This window comes from Stigmatopora nigra, chromosome 15 (genome assembly GCF_051989575.1).
Source record: "Stigmatopora nigra isolate UIUO_SnigA chromosome 15, RoL_Snig_1.1, whole genome shotgun sequence".
Classification (NCBI taxonomy): Eukaryota; Metazoa; Chordata; class Actinopteri; order Syngnathiformes; family Syngnathidae; genus Stigmatopora; species Stigmatopora nigra.
In genome coordinates this window covers 4,785,463-4,809,894 of record NC_135522.1, presented here as the reverse complement: position 1 = coordinate 4,809,894, position 24,432 = coordinate 4,785,463, and the positions used below count along the sequence as shown (strand labels likewise).

At 47.8% G+C, this 24,432-nt stretch overlaps 5 protein-coding genes across 7 annotated transcripts; 3 read left to right on the top strand and 2 right to left on the bottom strand.

Annotated features, from left to right (window-relative positions):
* Positions 1-79: 79 nt before the first annotated feature.
* Positions 80-17,982, bottom strand: mfsd11 (major facilitator superfamily domain containing 11). 3 transcript variants are annotated; one of them, XM_077734625.1, is made up of 13 exons: positions 17,896-17,982; positions 12,028-12,101; positions 3,194-3,250; positions 2,460-2,618; positions 2,345-2,400; positions 1,974-2,258; positions 1,843-1,901; positions 1,630-1,768; positions 1,281-1,324; positions 1,150-1,215; positions 729-1,029; positions 507-642; positions 80-379 (listed from the first exon to the last, which is right to left on the bottom strand). In XM_077734625.1, exons 4-13 carry the CDS (start codon positions 2,553-2,555, stop codon positions 215-217), a joined length of 1,347 nt encoding a protein of 448 aa, XP_077590751.1. In that variant the 5' UTR covers positions 2,556-2,618; positions 3,194-3,250; positions 12,028-12,101; positions 17,896-17,982; the 3' UTR covers positions 80-214. The 3 variants fall into 3 exon arrangements, with proteins under 3 accessions (XP_077590751.1, XP_077590752.1, XP_077590750.1); XM_077734626.1 differs by lacking the exon at positions 3,194-3,250 and having other exon boundaries at positions 17,896-17,972; XM_077734624.1 differs by lacking the exons at positions 12,028-12,101; positions 17,896-17,982 and having other exon boundaries at positions 3,194-3,464.
* On the top strand, positions 4,082-9,430 carry rapgefl1 (Rap guanine nucleotide exchange factor (GEF)-like 1). Its single transcript, XM_077734620.1, has 15 exons — positions 4,082-4,545; positions 4,909-5,168; positions 6,314-6,392; positions 6,506-6,686; positions 6,751-6,848; positions 6,919-7,031; positions 7,098-7,265; positions 7,356-7,453; positions 7,647-7,769; positions 7,841-8,019; positions 8,271-8,361; positions 8,465-8,515; positions 8,575-8,727; positions 8,799-8,853; positions 8,934-9,430. Exons 1-15 carry the CDS (start codon positions 4,298-4,300, stop codon positions 9,056-9,058), a joined length of 2,022 nt encoding a protein of 673 aa, XP_077590746.1. The 5' UTR covers positions 4,082-4,297; the 3' UTR covers positions 9,059-9,430.
* Positions 12,943-14,698, top strand: LOC144208671 (keratin, type I cytoskeletal 13-like). The gene is made up of 7 exons (XM_077734633.1): positions 12,943-13,242; positions 13,384-13,466; positions 13,579-13,735; positions 13,807-13,968; positions 14,049-14,165; positions 14,242-14,462; positions 14,555-14,698. The coding sequence occupies exons 1-7, from the start codon at positions 12,943-12,945 to the stop codon at positions 14,628-14,630; spliced, it is 1,116 nt and encodes a 371-aa protein (XP_077590759.1). The 3' UTR covers positions 14,631-14,698.
* On the top strand, positions 16,058-18,549 carry LOC144208666 (keratin, type I cytoskeletal 13-like). Its single transcript, XM_077734623.1, has 8 exons — positions 16,058-16,634; positions 16,746-16,828; positions 16,914-17,070; positions 17,152-17,310; positions 17,379-17,504; positions 18,010-18,084; positions 18,149-18,297; positions 18,371-18,549. Exons 1-8 carry the CDS (start codon positions 16,083-16,085, stop codon positions 18,504-18,506), a joined length of 1,437 nt encoding a protein of 478 aa, XP_077590749.1. The 5' UTR covers positions 16,058-16,082; the 3' UTR covers positions 18,507-18,549.
* Positions 18,550-18,675: 126 nt separating this feature from the next.
* Positions 18,676-23,279, bottom strand: LOC144208665 (uncharacterized). Its single transcript, XM_077734622.1, has 3 exons — positions 23,092-23,279; positions 21,417-22,011; positions 18,676-21,345 (listed from the first exon to the last, which is right to left on the bottom strand). The coding sequence occupies exons 2-3, from the start codon at positions 21,846-21,848 to the stop codon at positions 20,299-20,301; spliced, it is 1,479 nt and encodes a 492-aa protein (XP_077590748.1). The 5' UTR covers positions 21,849-22,011; positions 23,092-23,279; the 3' UTR covers positions 18,676-20,298.
* Positions 23,280-24,432: the final 1,153 nt, after the last annotated feature.

The following is a 24,432-nucleotide window of genomic DNA, read 5'->3' as shown; positions in this document are numbered from 1 at the left end:
AATGACTATGAAAAGTAAGTGTTCAAATAAACACAGTATAGTAAGGCTTTTTTCCCTTGAACAAATGTTTTTAAAAATGTGAGCACAAGATTAGCTTGTGTATTTTAATTTCATATTTTTACATTTTAACAGCATTCGTGGTAAACATTTTTTCCCTTCTTGTCATTGGTGTGTACATTAAGCAAGTTCATTAAAAAAAATCCTAAAATCTTCATCAGATCCCTTCTTGGTGGGGGTCCTGGCACGCCAGGGCTTGTGCGCGCCGCTCGGCGGCAAAGAAAGTCAGCGTCCCGACAAAACCCAACACCACCATGATGAGGAGCTGCCAGCTCAGCGCCAGGAAGTTGCTGTAAAAGAACGCCAACGCCGCCAGGATGGACTGAAAAATCAAGCAAGGCATTTGCCGTCAGGAATTTAACATTGGCACATTTATAGGTCTGTCATACAATCCCTCGTTTATCATCGTGGCATGTTAGCGCAAAGCTAACAATAAATGGACTCCCCACCTGTATGAACTTGAAGACGGCAAAGGCGGGGGCACTGTTGTTTCGAAAGGTGAAGCCGATGATGCTGAGTAGTTGCGTGTTAAAGCAGCTGTCGCCCAAACCCAATAGGAAGCTGCAGAGTAAGGCCACGCCCACACTAAGAAACAGATGCACATATAAAGACTTGATGGAGATGACCTTGAAATGCATTAGAGAGACGTTTTTTTTCTTGATGATGAGAACCTGGGTTGGATATAAGCGGGGAGGCGCGTGCCCTCCTCGGGTGCCACAGGGGCGTCGTCGGCGATGTTGATGAAGATGAGGAAGAAGGCCAGGTAGTGTGCCAGCAGGCCCAGCGTCACCACCGGGTTGCGGCCCAGACGGCCGTGTTTGTCCAGCAAACCGAAGGCGCAGCCGCCGGAAATCTCGCCCAAGCCCACGAAGATGCCCGACAGGCCCACCAGGCTCTTGGCGTCTGGCCCGAAGGCCCGCGTGGCACCCACGCAGGTGCCGTACACGCCGCTGTAGAAGGTCAGCTCCACGCCTGGAGGAAAGAGGCAATACATATTCCCTTATTACATTTTTTTAAGTGCATGTTTTTTTAATAATAATACAAATAAACTTTATTTAAACATTTGTTTATAATGTTATTAGTCAAATTCACCTGTGTATGCAATGGACAGGCTGAGTAGCAACATCTCCTTGGTCACCAGCATCTTGCACGCTTGTACTGCAGAAGAGAAATGACTAAGTTTCCAAGTTAGCACTGTCCGTCTGCTGTGGTGCGACACCTACCGAAAGCGTCCACCGCCTGCCCGCAGGCGTGACAGTTCGATAACCTGCAAAAAAAGGAGAGCCATTAAGAACACAACAAGGACAAGCGGCTACATTGGGCGATAGGAAAAGAGCCCATCTGCTTATTAAAATTGTTTCGTCATTTTCAATTACAAATTGGCTGACGCGTGACCATTTTTGGTCATGGGAAAAATCTATTTAAAAAGTGCTGTATGTGTCCAATATATGTGGCAGCACGGCAATGTTATTGTAAAAAGAGGAAAAGTTTTGCATTTTGTCATTTACTGCCCTCCTGTGGTCAAATTGCGCAACTGCTGAAGGCAAAAAAATATCTTATGTTTTGGAGTACCCAAGTGTACTTTCTCCAGAGTCAGACGGCAGCAGAGGGGCTTCCGACGGGTCACTGGGTGACCGGATCAGGAAGAAGAGAAAGCAGCCCACCAGGCTGATGACCGTCAAGGAGATGAACACGGTTTGACGGTCTTTGTCTGCAGGGAGAAAACATGCAGGCATTAGACACGTGCATACCGTCCGGCGCCGCGTTTGAGGTGCCGCCACCTACCCGAGATGTGCTCGTGTCCGTGCCAGGCGCAAAAGATGTACAGGTTGCCAAACAGTAAGCTAGCAAAGCAAATCATCATAAGAACAATAACTAAAATAAACAAACATATAACATTGGTTAGCGATCATCACCTGAATTGCAGCAGCGCCCAAAAGATGCCGCTGTTCCTGCCAATGGTGGAGGGGCCCGAGTTGAGGGCCAATACGTTGCCCTGCGCCGTCCACAAGACGGCGGCCCCCGTGCCCACCAACACCGAGGCGGTGTAGAAGCTCCACGTGTACGGGTACACGAAGACGGCGATGTATGCGCTGTAGAGCAGCCCACTGAAAAACATGGAAAGCTGCGCCCCCGCCACTGCCACCACCGACGGCGCCAGGAGATTGGACGCCGAGAACACGCCGTAGATGATGGCCATGCTGTGACAAAACATGTATTTAGCTGTGGATTAGGTACATCCAAAATGGCCGACTTTGCAAATCGTTTTGAGGTTTAGTATGCTTACCTGGTGTAGCCGCTAGCATGAAAAGTGGTGCTGTTGAAACTCTTGATGACAGTTTGCTGCAAGAAAACGGCTGGCTGAGTATCAGCGAGGGGATATTGGTGGGCGCCCAGTTTACCTCGATGTTCCCGCATGTCTGGAAGGCGGTGAAGATGAACATGAAGCCCACCCCCAGAACAATGATGTTCATCAGCTTCTTTCCCTCGGGACCCATCTTGAAGCTAGTCCGATGCCGAGTCCAAAGATGTCACGACATCTGTCGATTGTTTTCCTGGGTCTGATAATGACAACACAAAGGGCAAATTTACACATAGATTGATTTCACAACACAGCAGTTGCACTGCAACATTTGATAACTCTACCAAAGACCCCTTTTCCACAAAATGTCTTCTTAAATGGCTTAAACAGTCACTCGTTCCGTGGTGTCACTTCCTCTTATACGTTAAAAAAGCACATTGGGCAAAAGCCCAAAACCTGTTCCAATGTTGGAAGTCTTGAGTGATTGTAAACACTCCAACACAAGGTTTGATTAACTTGGTAGAATGGAATTTATGTTTACAAGTAGCTTCCATGCGATCAAAACACAGTTTGAAAAACAACAATTGAAAAAGCCTACAACTAAGACAATAATACCTTTCTTGATTTTTCCCCCCACAATAGCACTTTATATCACGAGTAACTATTTTGGTTCATTAAAAACAAGCTAAAAGAGGCTTCGCTCACAACCCTCCCAGTTCAAATGGTTTGGACACATTCGCAAACACATACAGTCACTGAAACTGTTCATTCAGGGGAAAAAGTTACATACAAATAAAACTTAGGGGTGAATGATATTAAATGATATTGACTTACCTTCTAAATTGGGGTTGCTTGATGCTAACCGCTCGCCTATAGAAAAACACGTGTAGGCTACAAAACAAAACACAGAGCGAGTTGCTAGTTATTAGCACTTGTTTTCACGGGTCTAAACCGGCTCGAACGCCATCAGCCTTCCCCAAAAGGACCCCCGGGCAATTCAAAGCGGAAGACAAATGTGAAAAATATGAAATCATGTGAGGGTGAGCGAATGTCAGCTGACGCGTGACGTCATCAACTAACGCCACTGTTAGCCTCACAAGCTAGATGCAGACTGCATGTTGCACATGAATATTATTTTTATTATTTGTTATTATAGATAATGTTTGACACCTTTGCAAGTGACATTATATATTAAGATGTTTAATTTTAAGTTTACAAATTGTGAACGTTATGTGGTCTTTGAACTGTTCTGTTAAATAAAGTTATGAGAAAAACAGACTTGTAAATAACAAAAGTGAAAAGGGACGCCTTTGTGAAATGCATCCAGTTTTGTAGATTGCTTTTCTGACGACCTATTTCTTTCTGCTTTCGGATAAAAAAATATATATATACAGTGTGAAGATAAATTCCATATAGTTTCATTTATTTAATGTTCCAATACAATTGAATTCAAATTGATTCAACTAGACTAATTAAACACCATTTTATCGCTTACAAATAAGGTTTCTCAAATGTGGCCACAATCAATAAGTCGGACAATCTGGCGTATGTACGTCCACTTAATAAATACAGTTTGTGTGATGAATCTACATGTTGATGGCCTTGCCCCTGACGTCAAAACGTCAGTGACGTCAGGGCCGCAACGTGACGTGACGCTTTTTCCGGGGCGCGCGACTGCAGCAGGCTAAGGGGGCGGGGCTTGTGCCGCGCGAACGTGCACTTGTCATCGAGCGGAGCTACTCGAAGAACGAGGTGGAGGGGGGGCGGCTTTGGGGCGGGGGCGGAGGCTGACGGAGGCTGCGGCATCCGACGGACATCAAGCGTCGACGGAGACGCTCGCTTGTGATGTAGGCGCGCAATTTTTTCCCCCCGTCCCGTCCCGTCCTGTCCCGTCCCATCCTGTCCTTCTTACCCCCCCCACCCCCGCGGCGCCCCACCATGCCGGCGGGGATGAAGCCGCTCGAGAAGTTCCTTAAGAAGCAGACGAGCGCGCTCGGCCGAGCCGGAGGAGGACCGGGAGGAGCGGGAGGAGCGGGAGGACCTGGCGCTGGAGGAGGAGGAGGAGGAGCGGACAAGGCCGGCGGAGGGAACGCCGCGTCCCGGCGGAGGGCTAGTCTCTCGCGGGTAGTTCCCTTCTTCAGGGAGCCTTCTCCGGAAGGGGGGCAGCAGGCCCGTGAGGTCTTCAGGTACGGAGCGGAGGTGTATGTGTGTGTGTAGGGGGAGGGGGGGGGGGGGTGTTGAGGGGGCTTCTGCGGGGGCCGCCGTCGTTACGCAACGCGCGGAACAGGGTGACGTCAAGAGCATCCTTTTTGCTGCCTCGATCAGGTTAAAAAAAAAAAACATAGCATTTGCACAAATTGATTGGAAATTCATGAACGTCAGGCTGCAATGGTTCAAATTCGATGACATGGCAAGTGTCGGGAAATTGACGTTGCAATTTCAATGTAGGCTGCACGTCATTTTGCATTCCAAGATAGCGCCGCAGCGTCGTCGTCGTCGCCGTTTGCGGCTGACCTTTCACCGTTGAAATTTCTCATCCCCCTACCCAGCCCCGATAGCGAGGAAGCCCCCCCCTGGCCGCCGGCGGCCGCCTCGCTCAACGGTTCGGCCTGCGGAGACGTGCGCAGCCCGTCCTTGTCCAGCGATGAGCAGAGCTCCGAAGCCAGCCTGGCGGCGGAAAACGTGGGCGGCGGCTACGGGGGATCGGGGGCGGCTTCCGGGGGGGGCGCCATTCACGCCGACACGCCGGAAAACATCATGCTCGCCGTGCTGGACGGCGTGGCGGGGAAACGCTACATCAACTGCACAGGTGAGAAATGCGGGATGAAGACTTGTTGCCGGCCAATCGGAACATTGCTCACATGTGAGTTAACTTATAAGTGACTCGTGTCAACCGTCCCAGTTGAAATTGATTGGACTTCTGTTGCTATCAATGCTCGCCAACAAGTTAGCATATGAGCAAAGAATAACATCAATTGTAAGAAGTGAATTCATTGAAATCAAACCCTCACACTTTAAAAGGATTGGATGTCTATTGCCTATCCAATGCCAGTAAATTAATTCACTCATTCAGTGCCATTTGAAAAGGATTGGACGCCTGTCACCAACCATGACGGCAAATGAGTTAACTCACAACAACAAAATAGTTCATGCATGAGTTAGTGAATGAACAGCTTAACTCATTCCTCCCACTTTAAAATAATTAGGTCTCTAGCACCCTCAATGTCGGCAGATTAGTTAACTCCCAAATAACTAAATTGACTGAGCTAACGCTTGTTGCTAGCTCACTCACTGCAAACCCTCCCAGTCCAACTGGATTGGACGACTTTGACAGCGTATACGTTCAAAAAGTGAACCTGAATTCCATTGCATTGAAAATCAAGGTATAATGCTTAGAAAAGGCGCCACGGGGGTGTGCAAAAACCAGTTGAGACGTGTGTGTTTGTGCAAAACCGTTTGTGTGTGCGCGTGCTTACATAATCGCTGCAGTGATTATAATAGCCAATGGTGTGTTCATGCCTGTTTGTGCAGGAATGTTCAACACACACACACACACACACTAAAACGGATTCTTGTTTTCCAACAAAACTCTGCAACTTCCTGCCGAAAGCCAATTGGATGGCGCGAAGACGATTGACTAGCTTTTCAACGTTAGTTGGTGTGGTGGCGTCTACTGCAGCACGTTAGCCTCCGCCCACACACACACGTGCATTTTCAAATGCTAACTTTTTAGTTGCCATTGACATGTATAGACATCTAATCCATTTGGAAGGGGAAAGTCGGCATCGTATTTCAGTGCCATCGATGAGGGTAGAAGTCCAAGACATTTGGGACTGGGAGGGCTGGAGGTGGTCTTGCTCCAAATTGTTCGTTGGGTATATTGGTGTATTTGAAGGCCTCATTTGTATGGAATATACATTTCTTGCAAATGTGAATTTTTCTTTGTGCTTGCAGAGACGTTGCTGGATGACTTCATGTTGACGCACTCCATCTTCCTGACTTCCGATACCTTGCAGCAAGTTCTACTACAGCAGTATCCTTAAGCCTTCAACTTAAAGACTGATTGACATCGATCGACGTTTTGTCTTTTCTATTCAATGCCTCTTAAAATCATGTCTTTTTGCATCCTTGACACTCCTTGCTCAGGTTCTGCCTGGAAGAAGCAGGGGATGATGGGGAGGAGCCGGGAGAGGGAGGGCGGGGCCGGCCGGATGGGGAGGCGGAGTCCGATGACCTGAACAGAAAGCGGGCCGTGCTCGGCGTGGCCTTCCGCTACCTGGAAACGTACCGGGAACTCTTACAGGAGGAGGGGGACAAGTTTCCCAAGGTACTGGTCCAAAAGAACCACCTGGCAGGAGCGATCCAGGTGACGATCGCTCATGTCTTCACAGGAGTTGTACGCGTGTGCTCTTCGGGAATTGAGTCGACATCCCGACCTGGTGGACCACGTGGTTAAATTGGAACGCTGGACGCAAATCTTACGCTGCCCGTAGGTGCCCACCGACGGACGCGCCCACGCGCACCACCAAGCGTGACCCCCCGTGCGTCTCTCTTTTCAGTTGCAACGAGGAGAAGGAGATCCGGCGGAAGCAGGTGCGACCGCTCTTCCGACATTTCCGAAGAATCGACGCCTGCCTGCAACCCAGGGAAGCCTTCAGGGGCTCTGACGAAAGTAGGACACGCCCGGAAGCCGGGTTCTGTCAGTGGTGGGCTAAGCTAACGGCAACGGCGCATACAGTTTTCTGCAGGGTGTACACGCCGGACCATTCGTACGTGACCATTCGTAGTCGGCTGTCGTGCCGCGTGGGCGACATCTTGGCACTGGTGCGGGAGAAGCTGCAGTACAGCGACGAGCAGCCCACGCTGCCCGCCAAACTGGTCCTGGTCGCCGTCACGTCGGCCGGAGGTGAGCCTCCCCCTTCACGGTCGCCGACGTCCCTTTCACCCAGGAAAATAACATCCCGGTCACCATGACTACCACTTGTCCCACCCGCAGAAAAGGCCGTGTTCCGGCCCAGCGACGAGGCCGTTTTCACTACGCTGGGGGTCAACACGCACCTCTTCACGTGCCAACCCTCCGAACTTGATTCCCTGGTCAGTAAATGTGCACGTGTACTTCAATTTAAAAAAAAATGACATGATTTTGAACCCTATGAAGTACAACTCTGTTAATGTACATGTCTAGTGTCGCCGTCTGGTGGCCAGGTTGGGTATTGTCCCATTTGGGAAATATCCACCTGGTTTTAGCATGAAAATGACGAGTTTGCCATTTTTCCCGGCCCCCCAGCTGCCTCTCCCCGAAGAGATCCACTGGACGCCGGGTGACAGCAAACTTCACGACATGTCGGCGGAGGAGGTGGCCAATCAGCTGGTGGCTTTCGACTGGGAACTCTTCAGCTGCGTCCACGAAGTAGCCACCACGCTAACACGCCGCCGCGCGTCTGTCGTTACCAACTCGTCTCAACTCATGCCACCCCACAGGTGGAATTTGTGTGCTATGTGTTCCATGGCGAACGCTCGCGCTGGCGCCCCCTCAACCTGGAGCTGGTACTGCAGCGCTGCAGCGAGGTTCAGCATTGGGTCGCTACGGAGACGCTGCAGTGCCAATCGTTGCCAAAACGCGTTCAGCTGCTACGAAAGTTCATCAAGATTGCGGCACTGTGAGAACATTCATTTTCTAAAGGGGGAGGGGGTGCTGGAGCCTATTAACAGCAACTTGAATTGATGACCAGCCAATCACAAGCCACAACCATTTACACTCACACTCGGGGCAATTTAGCATCCAATTAGCCTAGCATGCATGTTTTGGGGATGTGGGACAAAACTGGAGTACCCGGCCAGAACCCAATAATGACTGTTAGCAGGGCACAATGTCTGCCATATTTCAATCATAATAAAATGTCTGTTTCAGCTGTAAACAACAACAGGACCTGCTGTCCTTCTTGGCCGTGCTTCTGGGTTTGGACAACCCGGCACTGAGCAGACTGCGCCTCACCTGGGAGGTAACGCAAATACATTTTTAATATCTCTCGACAGTGCATTTTGATCACCTATTTTGCATCGACCTTTTTGACCTTTGACATTTTATTGTGTCTTTGTGGGCAGGGTCTCCCCGGGAAGTTCCGGAAACAGTTTCAACAGTTTGAAAACATCACGGTGGGTCTATTTTTCTTAGCCTCTTCTTTTTGTCGACTCATCATTTTCTCCACATTAAGGATCCTTCCAGAAACCACAAATCGTACCGAGACCTGATCGGCGCCCTGACGCCGCCGCTCATCCCCTTCACGCCTCTCCTACTCAAAGATTTGACCTTTCTACACGAGAGTTGTAAAACGTTTCACGGTCAGCTCGTCAACTTTGAAAAGATGGTGAGAAAACGCACCAGTGTTGCCATGTTTTTTGTCCCCCACCATGAAAACATTTTCTGTTTTTCTATCAGCACAAAGTGGCCGAGATGGTGCGATGCATCCGCAGATACCGCAGCGGACAACTGGGTAAGACCACCGCTCATCCCTAAGAGAGAGCCCACCCACACACCCACACAGCTAACGTCACGGTTGTCCCCTCACGCTAGTCACGGACACAGAGACGTCGCCATCCCATTTGCAGACCAAAGCGTACGTCAGGCAGCTTCACGTGATCGACAACCAGAACCTGCTCTTCGACTTGTCCTGCAAACTGGAACCCAGAGACTCGTAGCCGCCCCCGAAAAAAAAGGGGGACGGAGCTCGTCATCCCTTTCCTCCTCTTTGGGCTGATCAGGACTGCCGTGGCGGCCATTTTGGCTCCTAATTTTCTCACTTTCTTTCCCTTCTTCTTTCTCTTTGACTGTGTTGGGTCATTTTCCTCACTTTCTTCTCCTTTTCTTGAATTATTTCCATTCCTCATTTTTGTTTTGTATTTATTTATTTATTTATCTTCCTGAATATTCATCAGCTCGCTTTCTTCTCTTGTATGTTTTTTCCTAATCTCACTTATTACTCCCCTTTCTCCAATATGTCCTTTTTCCGACTTTCTTTCCCTTTTCCACCGGCATATTTTGGGGCGACTAGGACTATAAACCCCCCCCCCACCGGCATTTTTTTTTGCCACTTTTTGCGTGCTGGAGCACTTTGACGACCCTCAGGGCTGCAAGGTTTTGTTTACTTCTTCTTTTTCTCTTGGTGTGCAATGACTCGTCATTCTTAGGATTAATATTGCTCTTATTATTATTACGATGATTCTTATTGTTGTTGTCGTCGTCACTGTTTTTTAGCTGTCGTGCTCCAGAATATTTTTGACAAAGACATTCAATGATTTCATTTAGTCGTACCGCCGACGGCTACGGCTAGCGCTAATATCCCGTTAACATTACTGCTACACTGTAAAAAAAAAAAAAAAACAACAACAAAAAACTACTTATTTACGAACCTAACTTTAAGTGGAGGTAACTTCTTGAATTTGACAGTATTTACGAAACAAAAGTGCAAGTGATTAATTTCAGTGCACGGACGTTTGGTCGCAGCTCTTTTGGTCACCGGTCTTTTGGTAACAGAGAGTTTACTGTTGAAGCCACCTCTCAAAATTATATTCACGAGAGAGAGTTTAATATCTAAGAGAGAGAGTTTAATATCTAAGTACTGTTTAATATCTACGTACATTTGACCGGCGACCAAAAGGGACCAAAAGACTGGCGACCAAACGTCCGGTCATGCTAAATTCCAATAGATTTTTTACAGTGTAGTGCAGATCCCACTAGAGTTGTAGGCAGGCATCAAATGATCGAAGGGCAAAGATTTGCAGACAAAACACGAGCGCTCCAAACATAAAATCCCCCAAAAATAATGATAATAATAATTGGCGACCGCTCCACCCGCGTTCCATTCTGCCCCAATCGTATCGGTACGGGTCTAGTCCTGCCTCCAACTCCAGTGCTACAATGGCGGAAACCATGCGTGAAATCCATCTTATCTTTTGAATCGCAACGAATCATTTTCATTTTCAATCTTTACCTTCATTTGAATCATTTCAAGCTTTTTCACAAAACATGAAATGGTCAGTTAAGAAAATACAACAAAAAAGCTTGATTGAAAATGGACAAAATCCTTTTTCAAGATCTTATTTGATGAAATGATTTCCTGACGAGTTCTCAAACGACCAAAACGCCGAATATTGCTATTATTGGATTGAACCTGCCATACGCGCCGTCGCTTTCAGTCCCAAATTGAGGTTAAAGCTGGACTTTTACTTTGAAGGACCGCACGGCGTGGCGGCCTATTTCCCATTGGCGTACACAAGCGCGCCGGCTGTAAATAGACGGAATGGACGCAGAATTTATTTTTTTTCCGCAAAGTCGTCCTGCTCTTTTTGGGTTTGGCGGTCGACTTTTGCCGCGATTGGTCGCAACGCTCTCGTTTCAAGACCAGTGGAGTTGTGGCCGCGACACGCGTTCATCTAAAAAGTGGGAGATTTTTCCCACTTCTTTGTAATGTGATTTTTCTGCACTTGAAATCTTGTCATGTTTTTCCTGCAGCTGCTCAAATAAAAGCTGACGTGCGACCGCTCTTTCCCGCCTCTTGAAATCCGTCACATTTTACGATAAACTTTATTCAAATTTTGCAATGCCAAAAACTATCGTACTTACACTTAAACCTGAATCAAAATTTTCAAGTTGAGTTGTTTTGTGTTCCAGGACGCAAACATAACAAATCCAGCAAAAAAATATATGTTTTCAAACTAGTCTTGCTAGTTCTAAAACCAGCATATTCAATTTTTTTAAATTAGATTTTATTTTATTTCCTACCCAGGGAATACTTTGGAACTGTTCCAATATTTTGTCCTCCACTTCCAAAATAAAAGCCTTTTTTAATCCTTTGCGGTTACAAATTATGTATTTAGGTACTACTTGATGTCAACGGAATTCAAAACATGACTAACAGTGTTTCCAATTGAAAATACAAGTTTCATTCAAGTCAACTATCGGAAAAAAAGTCAAATTGAGTACTAACATTTTCACACACACACACACACACACACACAAAGCAGGCAAGTAGGTATGGTAGCATCGTATGAACATAATAATGAAGCCGCTAAATGAAATAGTTGCGACATAATTCCTGCGAACCGCAAAAGCATGCGAGCATGTATTTGTGTGGGAGGGAGTACGTTTCCTCACATAAGGGTACAGACGACGTTTCCGTGGAACGGCGCACCTAAATTCCTCCAAACGAGTTGGATGGTGAATGGGGCCGTGGCCGGAGTTACCATGGACATGTCGCCTGTCAATCAATCAGACGTCTCGCAAAGTAAACAGCGGAAGGAAGAAAAAAAATGTCGAGTATGACAACTATGGGAGACGCGCTTGGGCTTGGTTAGAATAAAAAAATGTCAAAATTGTTAAAAAACACAAGTCGTCATGTTGATTTGGATGCAAACACTGATTGATTGCATGCAATACGTTCATTTAAATTGAGATTTTTTTTCTTCCAGTGATAGAATTGTTCAAATGTGCTTTTTAGGAGATACTTTTATCATGACTGAATAAAAATTGAAACAAGTACAGTAACAATCCAACCGTTTTTTTTCATCATATTTAACCCCATGGATGGGTAATGATGTCCCATTCATAAAAAATGAGGGTAAAATGTTTGTAATGTCGTTTATGTCTTATCTTGTGTACAAGTTCTTACCTTTTTATAGGCACTGAAGTTCTTCCAAGCCGTTTTTGATCCCTCTTTGACAAAGCCAAGTGTGGGCTCCCATCCTGGTTGGAGATGCAAAAGACTGGTTACCATGGTGATGAAGCACAGTATTTTTCCCCAAGCATCATTTTCAGTCAATTTTTATGTTTTTAATGGTCTATGAAGCACATATCACTTACAGAAGAAAATTACAGCCAACAATTGATTCATCGTTTTACAGGCAATAGAATAATCAGTGTTTAGTAATCAATGAATCCACGATTGACAGTCGATTAATCATATACGATAATTCATGAGCGACTAGGAGGCCATGCCGAAACGGAAACCTTTTTCCCAGAATCCCTTTGGCCTCGCAATAAAGCAACATGAAGAACCGGGGATCATTTGTAGGATTAAAAAATGAAAGATGAACAATAAATCCCCACCGATCATGGTATAAACGACGCTAGCGGCCATGTCAGTAAATCATATCAGGGGGCGGACACGCTAAGTCGGAGGTGCGGCACGTCGCTGGGGTGTCATTTGGGCTCTTTTCACATCCTTAGCATTGCTTGGACCGGCACAACCAGTCTGTAATCTGAAAGCGGATTGCCAGAGGCAATTTAGATGTGTGGCGGGAATGTAGCCGTCACCTACGGCAGTGGGGTGTGTTGTTGGACATCACTCAGGTGTCGAGATGTCATGAGATGTTAACATACCAGACCAGCGCAGCACAATGCTTGCTCGTTTGTTTGTTTTAGTCGCCCGGGGCCGACGTGTCGCACTGTCATTTTTCGAATCCCAGCAAAGGGGCGCGGTCTGGAGCTTTGAAAAGGTCCGCAGTCCCGTCAAGTCCTCAGTCTCGTCATGTCCTGGATCGGCAATAGGCCCGGGGGGGAGAAGCAGTTTCTCATACAGAGCACCATGGCCCAAAATTGTGCTCTCAGCGTTTACGGTGGGGCGGGCGGTTCCGGGGTCCGCACATCCAGCTCGACCATGAGCTCCTTCAACTTGGCCGAAACCAGCGTCATGTCTGCCAACGAGAAGTTCGCCATGCAGAACCTGAACGAGAGGCTGGCCACCTATCTGGGCAAGGTCCACTCCTTGGAGAAAGCCAACGCCGAGCTGGAGCTGAAGATCAGGGACTTCCTGGCCAGAAAAAGCGGTCCGCAAGACCACGACTGGACCGCCTTCCATGTGCGAATCAGAGATCTGCAGGACAAGGTGAGTGCAACTCTGAGAGAGCGTATTTCCGTGGCCGCACCGCACGTGTACTTGACATTTCCGCACTTTGGGATTGTCGAGTGGGGGTATTGAACTGAATGGGTGTGTCTCATCTCCGAACGTGATCGTTTGTTGAATAAGATCCAGAATGGCGCCATGACAAATGCGGCCTCGGTTCTTGCCATCGACAACGCCAGGCTGGCTGCGGATGACTTCCGTGTCAAGTGAGTCGCGACTCAAACACCCCCGGGGGAGAAAAAAAACTCCTGTTTATAAAAATCAAGTTGATTGCATCCAAAACATATTTTCTTTAACCGACTTCTGGACGGTACTCAGGTATGAGAACGAGTTAGGGATGCGTCAGACGGTGGAAGCCGACGCGGCCGGCCTGAAGCGTGTCTTGGATGAGCTGACCATCGCTCGGGCTGACTTGGAGATGCAAGTGGAGGGTCTGAAGGAGGAATTGATCTACCTGAAGAAGAACCATGAGGAGGTGCACAAAAAGCCAGTAGGAGAGTCCACACTTGTACAGAAGGTCCATCTAACCCCGAGTACCGCCCACAGGACCTCCTTGCCCTGCGCACCCACATGACCGGGCAAGTCAACGTGGAGTTGGACGCCGCTCCTCAACAGGACCTCTCCGTGGTCCTGGCCGGAATCCGGGATCACTACGAGAACGTGGCTGCCAAAAACCGCAGAGACTTGGAGGCCTGGTTCAACGCCAAGGTGAGTGTGAAGGCTCTGAAAGTGACAACATCTCCTCCTCCTCTTCCTCCATCTTTTTCACTAATGAATTCCACACTCAGACGGCCGAGCTCAACAAGGAAGTGACCGTGAGCCTGCAGACCACCAAGAGCGAGATGAGCGAAGTGCGGAGAACTTTCCAGAATCTGCAGATCCAATTGCAGGCGGAGCTCAGCCAGGTAAGCCATTGGTGGTCTTCCCTTGGCTTGGTCTTTGTTCTAATGCTTTCTCTCGGCCAATCGTTGGCTCCAACAGAAAGCGGCTCTGGAGGGAACCCTTGCCGAGACTCAAGCTCGCTACTCCTCCATGTTGCAAGGCTACCAAAGGCAGGTGGAACTCTTGGAAGGGCAGCTGGCTCAGCTCAGAGCTGAATTGGAGAAGCAAAAGATGATGTTTGCTGAACTTCTGGACATCAAGACACGCCTGGAAATAGAGATTGCAGAGTACCGCCGGTTGATGGATGGCGAGGTCACCAGGTAAGCGACCTGGGGAAAGCGTATTGCTCCTCCCTCTCTTCTTGAGTAGCCTAGCTAAAAGGGTATCTTTTGTTTTGGTCTTGCGGCGGCAGCACCGGCACCAGCACCACCAAAGTCAACCGCGGTGTTGTCATCGTGCAAGAGGTCAACACCAGTAGCGTGAGATGAGAAGAGATATGAGAAGAGATGAGATGATCAAAAGAAAACTCACTCAATAAATATCTTTTGTGATGCAATTGTTGTTGTTGTTGTTATTGGCATGACCCAATCATACGTCACCAGTCATTCACAAATAGTGCAACAGTGCTATGCAAAGTTGACTTACATGAGGCTAAACTCATTAATTATAGAGTCTAGAGTTTTTGTTAAAACAACATTAGAAAAAAAATAGGTTAAATACATTGAAAACAATGTATGGGTAATAATGATAAAGAACTTGAATATATTTTCTCCAAGTTAATATGGGCAGACATTTGATCCATGCTAGCTACTTTAGCCAATGAAAAATGAAAATGACAATTTAGCTCCTTTTCCAAGAGGAAAATACAAATAACTGGCTTTTTAAGTTATTTCTTTTCCCGTTCAGGCTATTTTTTTCACTTTTAATAGACGCATGCATGACACAGTTGACTCAAGCCGACTGTATGAGTTCATTTATCATAAAAAAGTATTGTGATAGATTCATGACCAGACTGACAGCTGGTTTTATGTTCTTGGGGGTTTGTCAATTAATGACTGCTTAAGAGGGAAAACCAGAAATAACTTGTACGTCAAAGGGAACGTCGTGCCGAGAGCGTTGAGGAATGAAACTGGTCAGGTTGGGCGCCATTTGGGAGATTTACAGTCAAGATTGATTGATTGATGGGCTTTTAATGACAGATTATTGAGAATTTCTTCATTCACTCCTTTGCGGTTGGCCAGGTGAAAAAACACATTTAAGGTTAGGGTGGGGCTTCCAGCCAATCAAGGCACATCGACTTGTTTTGATTGAATTGTCAAGATGTCCAACTTTGCGTCTGGACCAAAACAATGGACTCTAAATGGATGATTTTCATGAGAAGTAATTAAGCAAAACAAGACCAGAGCCAAAATCATAGTGAAGACCACATTCTCATGGTTTTGTTCTTGTCTTAGTCTCAGTTTTGGACTGGCCAGACTCTGAGTATTCTTCTAAAAATAATCCAAGTATGTCATTTTTGTAGCTGATGATTTAGATCAGCAGAATGGATCTTGGTAATAAAAGAAATGGCTTGAATGGATGTGTAAGATGGATTTTCTGCAAGGACTACAAACAATCCATTCAAAAGTGTATCGTGCAAATGTGCACTTGTGGACAAGCAGAAAGAAGGAAGTGGAAAGAGTCCAAGAACAACAAGAGTTTTCCAAAGAAAAGCCAGCAGCCTGACTTGTTAGTTTTCATTCTTCAGCCGGGCAACATTCCCAACTGGCAATGGATGTCATGGGCGATAATCAAACGCCCACCCCAGCCCAGCCAATCCTTCCCCCGCAATTTTGCCGCACCCAGATTGCCAGACTAATCCAGGGAGGATTTAAAAGGCGGCATCGCTTGGCATCCCGTCACTCTCCGACGAGCCTCCACCTCCAACTTCGCCCGCCACCATGACCACAAGCCTGACCTCTCGCTACTCCACCAGGTCGCTCTACAGCGGTTCCACTACGGGTGGCAGCGGGAGCATGGCCAGGAGCATGGCCAAGAGGGCCGTCAGCCTTTACGGCAGCGCGGGAGGGTATGGCGTGCGCATTTCCTCGGTGGGCCCACCCATCTCCGGCATCAATCACTCGAGCTACGGCACCCGGTGCCCCGTCTGCCACCCATGCCACCACGGCGACTACTCCCCCATCTACAACCATCGACACAACCACGGCATCTACCCCAACGACTATTTCGGCCCCGACTCCAGACACTACCCCGGCATCTACCCAAGCCAAACCAACTGGCCCCTCCAGATCTGGCCCCCGATGGACAATGGGAAGTTAGTCCTGGTAATCCTGAACCAACGGTTGTCCAACTATCTAAACCAGGTCTCCCATTTGGAGAAAGCCAACATTGAGCTGGAGTTGAAGATTAGTCAGTTCCTGGAGAGCCGCATGGGTCCTTCCAGCAGCGACCACACCGCCTACTTAGCCACAATCGCCGACCTCAAAGCCAAGGTAATGGCAAAATATGCACAAAGTGCTTGCTGAAAACAAGAAATACCCTGAATTTAAGGAAGCGCAAATTCCAAAACCTTTGTCTTTTCAATGTACCATTTGTTGTTTCAGATCCAAGCTGCCAACCTGACCAATGCTGTGATCCGCCAGGGCACCGACAGCGCCAGCCTGGCGTCTGAAGACTTTAAAGCCAAGTGAGTTGACTTGTGGCCCAGATCCACCTTCACCTTTTGCGAGGCCGGGCCCAACTGTCGCTCTTTTCTCCCCCAACGACGGCAGGTACGAAAACGAGCTCAACACGCGCCTGTCGGTGGAGGCCGACATCGGAGGACTGCGGAACTATCTGGACCAGATCACCATGAACATAATGCATCTGGAGGGGCAGTTTGAGGGTCTCAAGGAGGAGCTGATCATCCTCAAGAGGGAGCATCCGGAGGTTGTCTTTAAGCCCCCCCTGCCTATTTTCTTGATCTGCTTTGCCCTTTCACCCTAACAAAGTGCGCGTGTGCGCGGGTAGGACCTGGAAAATTTACGAGCTAACATGTCGGAGGTGGACGTACAGTGTCCCGCGCTCGCCACCTCGGCCTTGTTGATGGAGATGGGCAAAATCCGAGATGATTACGAAGCCATCGTGGCCAAGAACCTCCATGACCTGGAGACCTGGTACAACGCCAAGGTGAAGAAAGGGACTTTGTGGCTACCGTGTTGTGCGTCCGTAGCCTCGTGACGTTTGTTTGTGTGCAGATGGAGGAGATCAACAATCAAGTGTCGACGGATAAATCTAGCTTGCAGACTTCCTTGTCGGAGATCAATGATGTCAGACGCAAATTTATGGACCTCGAGATTGAACAGACGTCAGTGTTGGCTTGGGTAAGGCACTACTACACTACTAATAGTACACACACGGCGGTCATAATTGAAGCAAATTATTTGTATATTGACCTGACTGTAACATTGGCATATTATTAATTAATAACTCACAAACTAAGAAAATCCATTTAAATTTCATTTAACTATACAGCATTTTGTTCATGTTTTCATTGTATTTATAAGAAAGTAGTACCTAAATCATTTGAACAAATATTGATAATACTGTCAAGTTTTTAAGTGTATTAACCAGATTTTCTGAGTAGAATAATACACCATAACTATCATCAAAATGTATACACAAATATATAGTACACTGTGTACACACATAAATTAACCCTAACCCTTCGATTGAAAACAAACAACCAAACAATGGAAAGTGAAGAAAATGTACCTTTGGTCTGTGGAGAAGCCGCATTCTTCTGCCTCAGGCGGCACTGGTCGGCGTCATTTCCCGTGGCGCCGCCATTCCTTAATGAGAGAAAATGTGATGTTGTTTGTTACTCAGAAAGCGTCGCGTGAGACATTGCTCACAGAAACGCGGAATCGCTACAACCAGATGCTGTTCAATCTCCAGAGCCAGGCGAGTGCGAAACGGATGGGCGTGTAAACCCGAGCGTGACCTAACCTTGCCTCGGGCCTCGTAGGTGTCTTCGCTGGAAGAGCTTATAAATCATCTGCGAACCGACATGGAGCGCCAAGGTCAGGAGTTCCATACACTGCTGAACATCAAGGCACATCTGGAGATGGAGATCGCAGAGTACCGCCGCCTATTAGAGGTCAAAGACGTGGACTGGTGAGTGGCGCTTTGGCGAGGCCCGTCCCGTTTGCCGCCGTGACCTCACGTCTTTTCTCCGCCGCCACTCCAGCGTCGACAACTCGTCCTTGTCCTCGTCCTCCTCCATCACCACTGTCACGCGTGTGGTGAGGGTGGTAGAGGAGGTGTTGGAGGACGGAACAGTGGTCTCATCCACCGACACTTCGGGTTCCCTCACGTCTACTTGAAATCGCCCACGTGGTCCTCAATAAAGAGTCGGTAGAATAAACGTTCCTGTGTGTGACAGTTATGTTACTTTTTCATTATTAATTCATTGCAGTAAAGCAGAGGATGACTCAAAGCACCCCCTAGTGGCAAAGCAAAGGACAGAAGTAGATCACTAGTGCAAAAAAACAAAAGGTTTACTTTTTATATTTGATTGGCAGTACAAGAGATGCTTCCTTTTCAATAAGCGTCATGTGATCATAAAAGACCGGTACAAAACGTGTGCGCGAGAAGATAAAAAGGTAGCGAAGATGAAGAGATGATTAACCTGTAATCATTTGTCTGGCTAATTAGAAAAAAAGGGATCAAGAGTCCATTCGTGATCAGCCAGCGGCTCACACGGCTCTGTGGGTGTCTCCAAGATCAAAGCAAAGTTCTCCCCCAAAAAAGCTGGAATGACGTCATCATGATGAGCCATGTCATCAGTGTAAACAAGTTGCGCTTTTTTTTCTCTATTGGAAACCATTTCCAAAAAACAAACATTCTTTGCGTAAAAAACGCCTTCCACAGCATTGTACAAGTTGATATGGAACAAGTGTACGATATATATATAATTTTTTTTTAGATAAAGATAGTGAGATGTATATAAATATAGAAAAGTCCACAGACTAACGTGTAACAAAGTGTGACAGCTAGCTAATGCTAGCTAGCACCGAATTAGCCACACCACACTGTTAGCCACATGTTTGGCAACTCCCCAAGGAAAGCCGTGTTAACTAAATCTATGTGTTGCTTTTCCAAATATTGAATTTCTTAACTTGTGCACTTCCATTGTCAGGAATAGAAATCAAATCAGTTTTGACCTGGAATGACTGACATTTAATTACATCTGGGTTAAAAGGTTTAGCATTATATGTGGTCATATGCAAAAATTGGGGTATTCAAAGTTTAAAAATAATAATAATTCAGTCAACGTAAGGCTGGATGATATCTCTCCAAATGTGTACATTTAAATAAGGTTGTCCTATGTTACACTGTATTTGTGTACATTTCATAATTTGAAGCTAATGTTTGTTATTTTGCCAGTTTTCATTGAATTAGCTGGTTTCAATTAGAGGTTCATTGATTGATGGAAATTAGAAAATTGTCTCGTCTGATCAGATCGCATTTAGTCGCACACATTCATAGTCATTAAAATAGGAATATAAGTGCACTTGTTGGGTATTTTCATACTTTGGCGACTCGAACATGTTTACGATTGTAATGAAAGGAGAGAAATTTGTATTTCCATATTGTCACTGTGTGGCATTTTTTTGCCGCTTAATTAAAAAGGACAGGCAATACATCTAGGAACAATATGGAAAATATAAAAATGCCTTTTTATGTAAAAGTAAAGAAAAACGTTAAGAAAAGTGTATATCAGTATGCAACTAAAATCCCAAAACGGCCTCAATTCTAAGTGAACATGATTTGTAGGAAATTCCTATACTTACTTTGAACAATTGAATTTATGAAAGGTGTTGCCCAGGCCTTTGAGAGGCTTGAGGAGTTTGTAAGTCGTGCTTTAGCTAATGGTTTGTCAATTTTGCCCTTTGTAATAGGACGACATCTGCCGTCATTCTTTTCTTCTTCTTATGACTTGTATGCAATAAATGCTCAAACGGCTTTCCTTAGGTGCCGCCTCCACACGCGTCAAATCAGCTGTGGACGACGTCACGATTAGAAAGGCGCCAAAAGGTAACAAAGCGGTGGCTATACGAGTAAAAAAAAGTGGGGAGGATAAAAAGGGGGGAGGGTGTCCAGTTGTCCATTTGGCTAGCGGGCGTCAGCGCGCTCCCGCTTGTGAATCTGCTGGTGCGCCTTGAGGTGGCCCGACTGGCTGAAGGTCTTCCCACAACGTGCACAAGCGTGCGGGCGCTCGCCGGTGTGCACGTGCTGATGCGCCTTGAGGTGTCCGAGGCGCCCGAAGCTTTTTCCGCACTGGGCGCAGCCAAAGGGCCGCTCGCCCGAGTGGATCTTCTCGTGGGTCTTGAGCACGGCGCCGTTGCCAAAAGTCTTGCCGCAGTGCGAGCAGGTGAAAGGCCGTGGCTGCGCGCCGTCGCCCACGTCGTCTTCGTCCTCATTGTCGTCGTCCTCGTCGTGGGTGCGGAGGTGGTCGCGGTACGCCGCCTCCTTGCCGAAGCTCTTGCCGCAGTGCTGGCAGGCGAAAGGGCGCTCGCCGGCGTGGCCCAGGCGGTGCGCCTTGAGCTCCTTGGCCTGGCCAAAGGTCTTGGCGCAGACGGGGCAGGCGAAGGGCCGCTCGCCCGTGTGCAGCCGCTGGTGGGCGCGCAGGTCGTCGGCCTTGGTGAAGCCTTTTGGGCAGTGGGTGCACACGTAGGGCTTTTGGCCCGTGTGGATGAGCTGGTGGCGCTTGAGGTTGCCCGCCTGGCCGAAACTCTTGCCGCACTGCGCGCACGAGTACGGCCGCTCGCCCGTGTGGATGCGCTGGTGCGTCTTCAGGTTGCCCAGCGTGCTGAAGTTTTTGCCGCACTGCGTGCACGAGAAGGGCTTCTCGCCCAGCATGTTGCGCGGCCTCCTCGGCGGCGGACCTTTAGCCGAGCCCGCGGCCGCCGCCTTGGTCTCCTCGGCCTGATACGGGAATTCGCCTTCGGGTTTGGTCACCCCGTCCAGCAAGAGTAGCGAATCGGGTCGCAGCTTGTTGAGCTCGCTGCGCAGTTCCGCCATGTGGATGGACTCCAAGGCATTGTGCGTCGGCGCCGCCAACAACGGCGCCACGGGGTCCGGCTCGCCCAGCTCCGCCGCGTAGTAACACTGAAGATCCACGTGGTGGTCCGACTTGATGTAGTCCAGCGAGTCGCTCACCTGCCACAAATGAGAGCACATTTCAGTTGAATGCATTTTTATTTTAGCGGGTGGAAAAAGGCAAGCCATACCTGTGAGATGTAATCAAACACGTAGCCGCTCTCGTAGTGTGACTTGTAGTCCATGTCGTCTGAGTGGCGGAAGGGGTCCAGCTGATGATCCAGGTCGGCGCGCTGATGCTCGGCCTTGATGTATTCCAGGCCGCTGATCTCCATCTTAATCTGCTCGCGGCCCAGTTCGGCAGTGGACAGCGACTGGATCTCGGACAAGTCCACGGTGCGTACGGGCTCCAGTCGCTCCAGGTCGTCCAGGTCTTCGGGCTCCGTCTTGACGCACGACAGCATGACCAACGGCTCGGCCACCTCGGCCGCCAGCGAACTCAGCGTGGGGGCGGGTCCTTCCGACGAAAGGAGGGCCAACGAGGGGTGGCCGCCCGGGTCTAGGGGCGAACCGCCCTCCGAGGCCAGACTCAGGCTCAAACACTCGGCCTCCGAATCCGTCATGGCGAGGGGCGGAGCGTTACGTCAATCTGCTCCGCCCCCGAGACCTGGGCGCTGGACGTTTCTTGCGAGGGGGAGGAGTCCAGACTTGGCCAATGGTAGGACCCGGTGCCACGGGTTTCGTCTGACGACCAGACGTCACCACCCGCGCCGTCCCAATGGCGGCCTGGGTAGACAACGAAAGTCATTAGTGGGCGATGATTCCGGTTCAATTTCAATAAAGCATCTGAAAATAAAAATCTGTACTGGTGCATCCGGAGTACAAAAGTACATTTGAAACAACAGTGGCAGCAGGACGCAGGTGGCCCACGGGCCATATTGTGGTCACCACTGGGTTTAATGCTATTGAATTTGGGGCTAAGGCAATTGCAGTGTCTGTAAGCATATTGCCTTTTGTTGCATTAGTGAATGTACATCATGGTTCATGGCACACAGGAATATGTTGCCTAATGTTAGATAAATAGAAGCTTACACGTAAGGGTGATGGCATGAGCGCCCCCTAATTTTGACAAAAAATACATGAGTTTTTTTGTTTGTGCTTCAACTTCATATGAACTTTTCTTGTGAGTTCATAAGAGTTGCTTATGGCAAATGCATTCAATGACAAACTTTGCCATTTCGTTCCATTTACAGGGTTGAATTGAAACTTTTGAAATATATGCCATGCAACGAGGAGGGTTTAGGTTGCCACGCGAATCCGCCGGGCGAGTGCAGGAATGCGGCCCAAAAGGAAGAGGGAGAACATGGCGGCTAAGGTTCATTATAGTATGTGGAAAGCGACACACGGAGGGACAGTTTATGACGTGCGAGCCGACTTTTGACTCGCGGGGAGAAAATAGAGAAGGAGGAGGCGAGGAAAGTCTATGGGCGAACACAAAGAGCGGGAGGCGCCAAGGCTAAGCAGTTAGCAACTTAGCTAGCCGGTGGCCATCTTGTTTGTCGGCGCTTCGGCATGCTAAAATAAGCTAGGCTAAGCTAAGTAGCATCCCGGAGAAAGTGAACGAGAGCGGGAAGGAGGTAGCGCCGAAGGGGGGCCCGGGCTCCCCCGTGCTTATTGTCGCATTACGCACGGCGTGTGGGCGCAGCGGGGGGTGGCTGACAGCTGGGGCCGAAGCAGGTCAGATGACGACGGCGGTGGTACGAATGCGGAGCGGAGAGAGGAGGGCCTAACGGAGGAGGCCTGCTTGCCGGCCGGTTGTGAGAGCCTAATGGCGGCGACCGCGGGGGCCTCTTGTGCGGTTCTTACCTGCGGGCGTTCCGCGTCATGGCTGCTTCGGCTCCGCTGGCCTCCCGCGACTTGTGGCCAACCTCGGCGGAGCCGCCACGTCCACCTCGGCCTCTCCTCCCCTCAAACAGAGGCCAATTTGTCCCTCCTCCACCTCCTTTCTCCTCCTCCTCCGCCACCGCTTCTCTCCTCCTTCTCGCTTGGGCTCCGTTCGGCGAGGCGGGTTGCCATGGTAACCGACACTTTCTCCACACCTGGCTTAATAAATGGTTGTTAACATTGTTTCGAGTCAACTCCATTTTTGCAAAGATATACTTTATAAAAGTTCAATGGAAAATGAATGGATTTTTTCCCTTGAATCTTTCAGTGCCATTGACGATATACTTGACTTTTGACCTATTTGAATGGGCAGCAAGGTAAAAATAAAGCGACTATAAAAGATGGAGGCAAGTTCATTGGTCAACATTTATTGACAATCAACACTAAAACATTGAAAAGTTCACATCGACGATCAAAAAATACAAAAAGTGTATCAAAAGTATTGCGTCTAATGATGAAACATTTGAGCAACGTTACAAAACTTATGCACGGTTGTTCTTCCCTTTTTGCGTGCGTCAACACCACTCCAAAAGCAATAAAGTTTTGTTGTGCGAGAGAAAACATCTAACAGTCCACTGCTCGAAAATAGAACAAAACCAATCGGTCAAAAGTGAAGATTGAATCCTACACTTATTTCATTCAAAAAAATTGAGCGCATTACAACAATATAAGCGACGGGGCAGCACGAATACGGCGCAAATTGGAGACCTGGCTCATTGCACAATTACTGACAAAAAAAAACATGTGTGATATCATACTCATGTTACTTAGTTGCAGTTATTCAAGTACAACCTATCAACAATTGTTTGGTACGTGTATTAAAATGATGTTTTTGAAATTAGCGTCAAAGTCGCATTGGGGGCGAAGTGCTACACAACAAAGCATTTTCACAGTAAATTTCATCTCCATTTTATCTATACAGAGCAAAATGTACTGATTTATTTCTTCGGTCAGTATTTTGACTTTAACCCTAATGTTACGGTGCATAAAAAATGCAAATTGTTATACAGTCTATTAACATTGAGTTGAACACAGCTGGAAAAATCAGATATACGTTTTTGAAAGAAAATGTGTTTGTGCTATTGTTTTTAAGACATTGGCTTATTTTGTAATGAGGACAATATGTTTTGAATGTGTGGGTGTCAGTCTGAAAAGAATGAGGTAAACGCTGGCTGCAAAAACATTAGCAAGTCAATGGAAAGTACTTTTTTTTTTTGCAATAACGAGTTCAAAGTTCAGTTAAAGACTGTGTCCAAAACATTC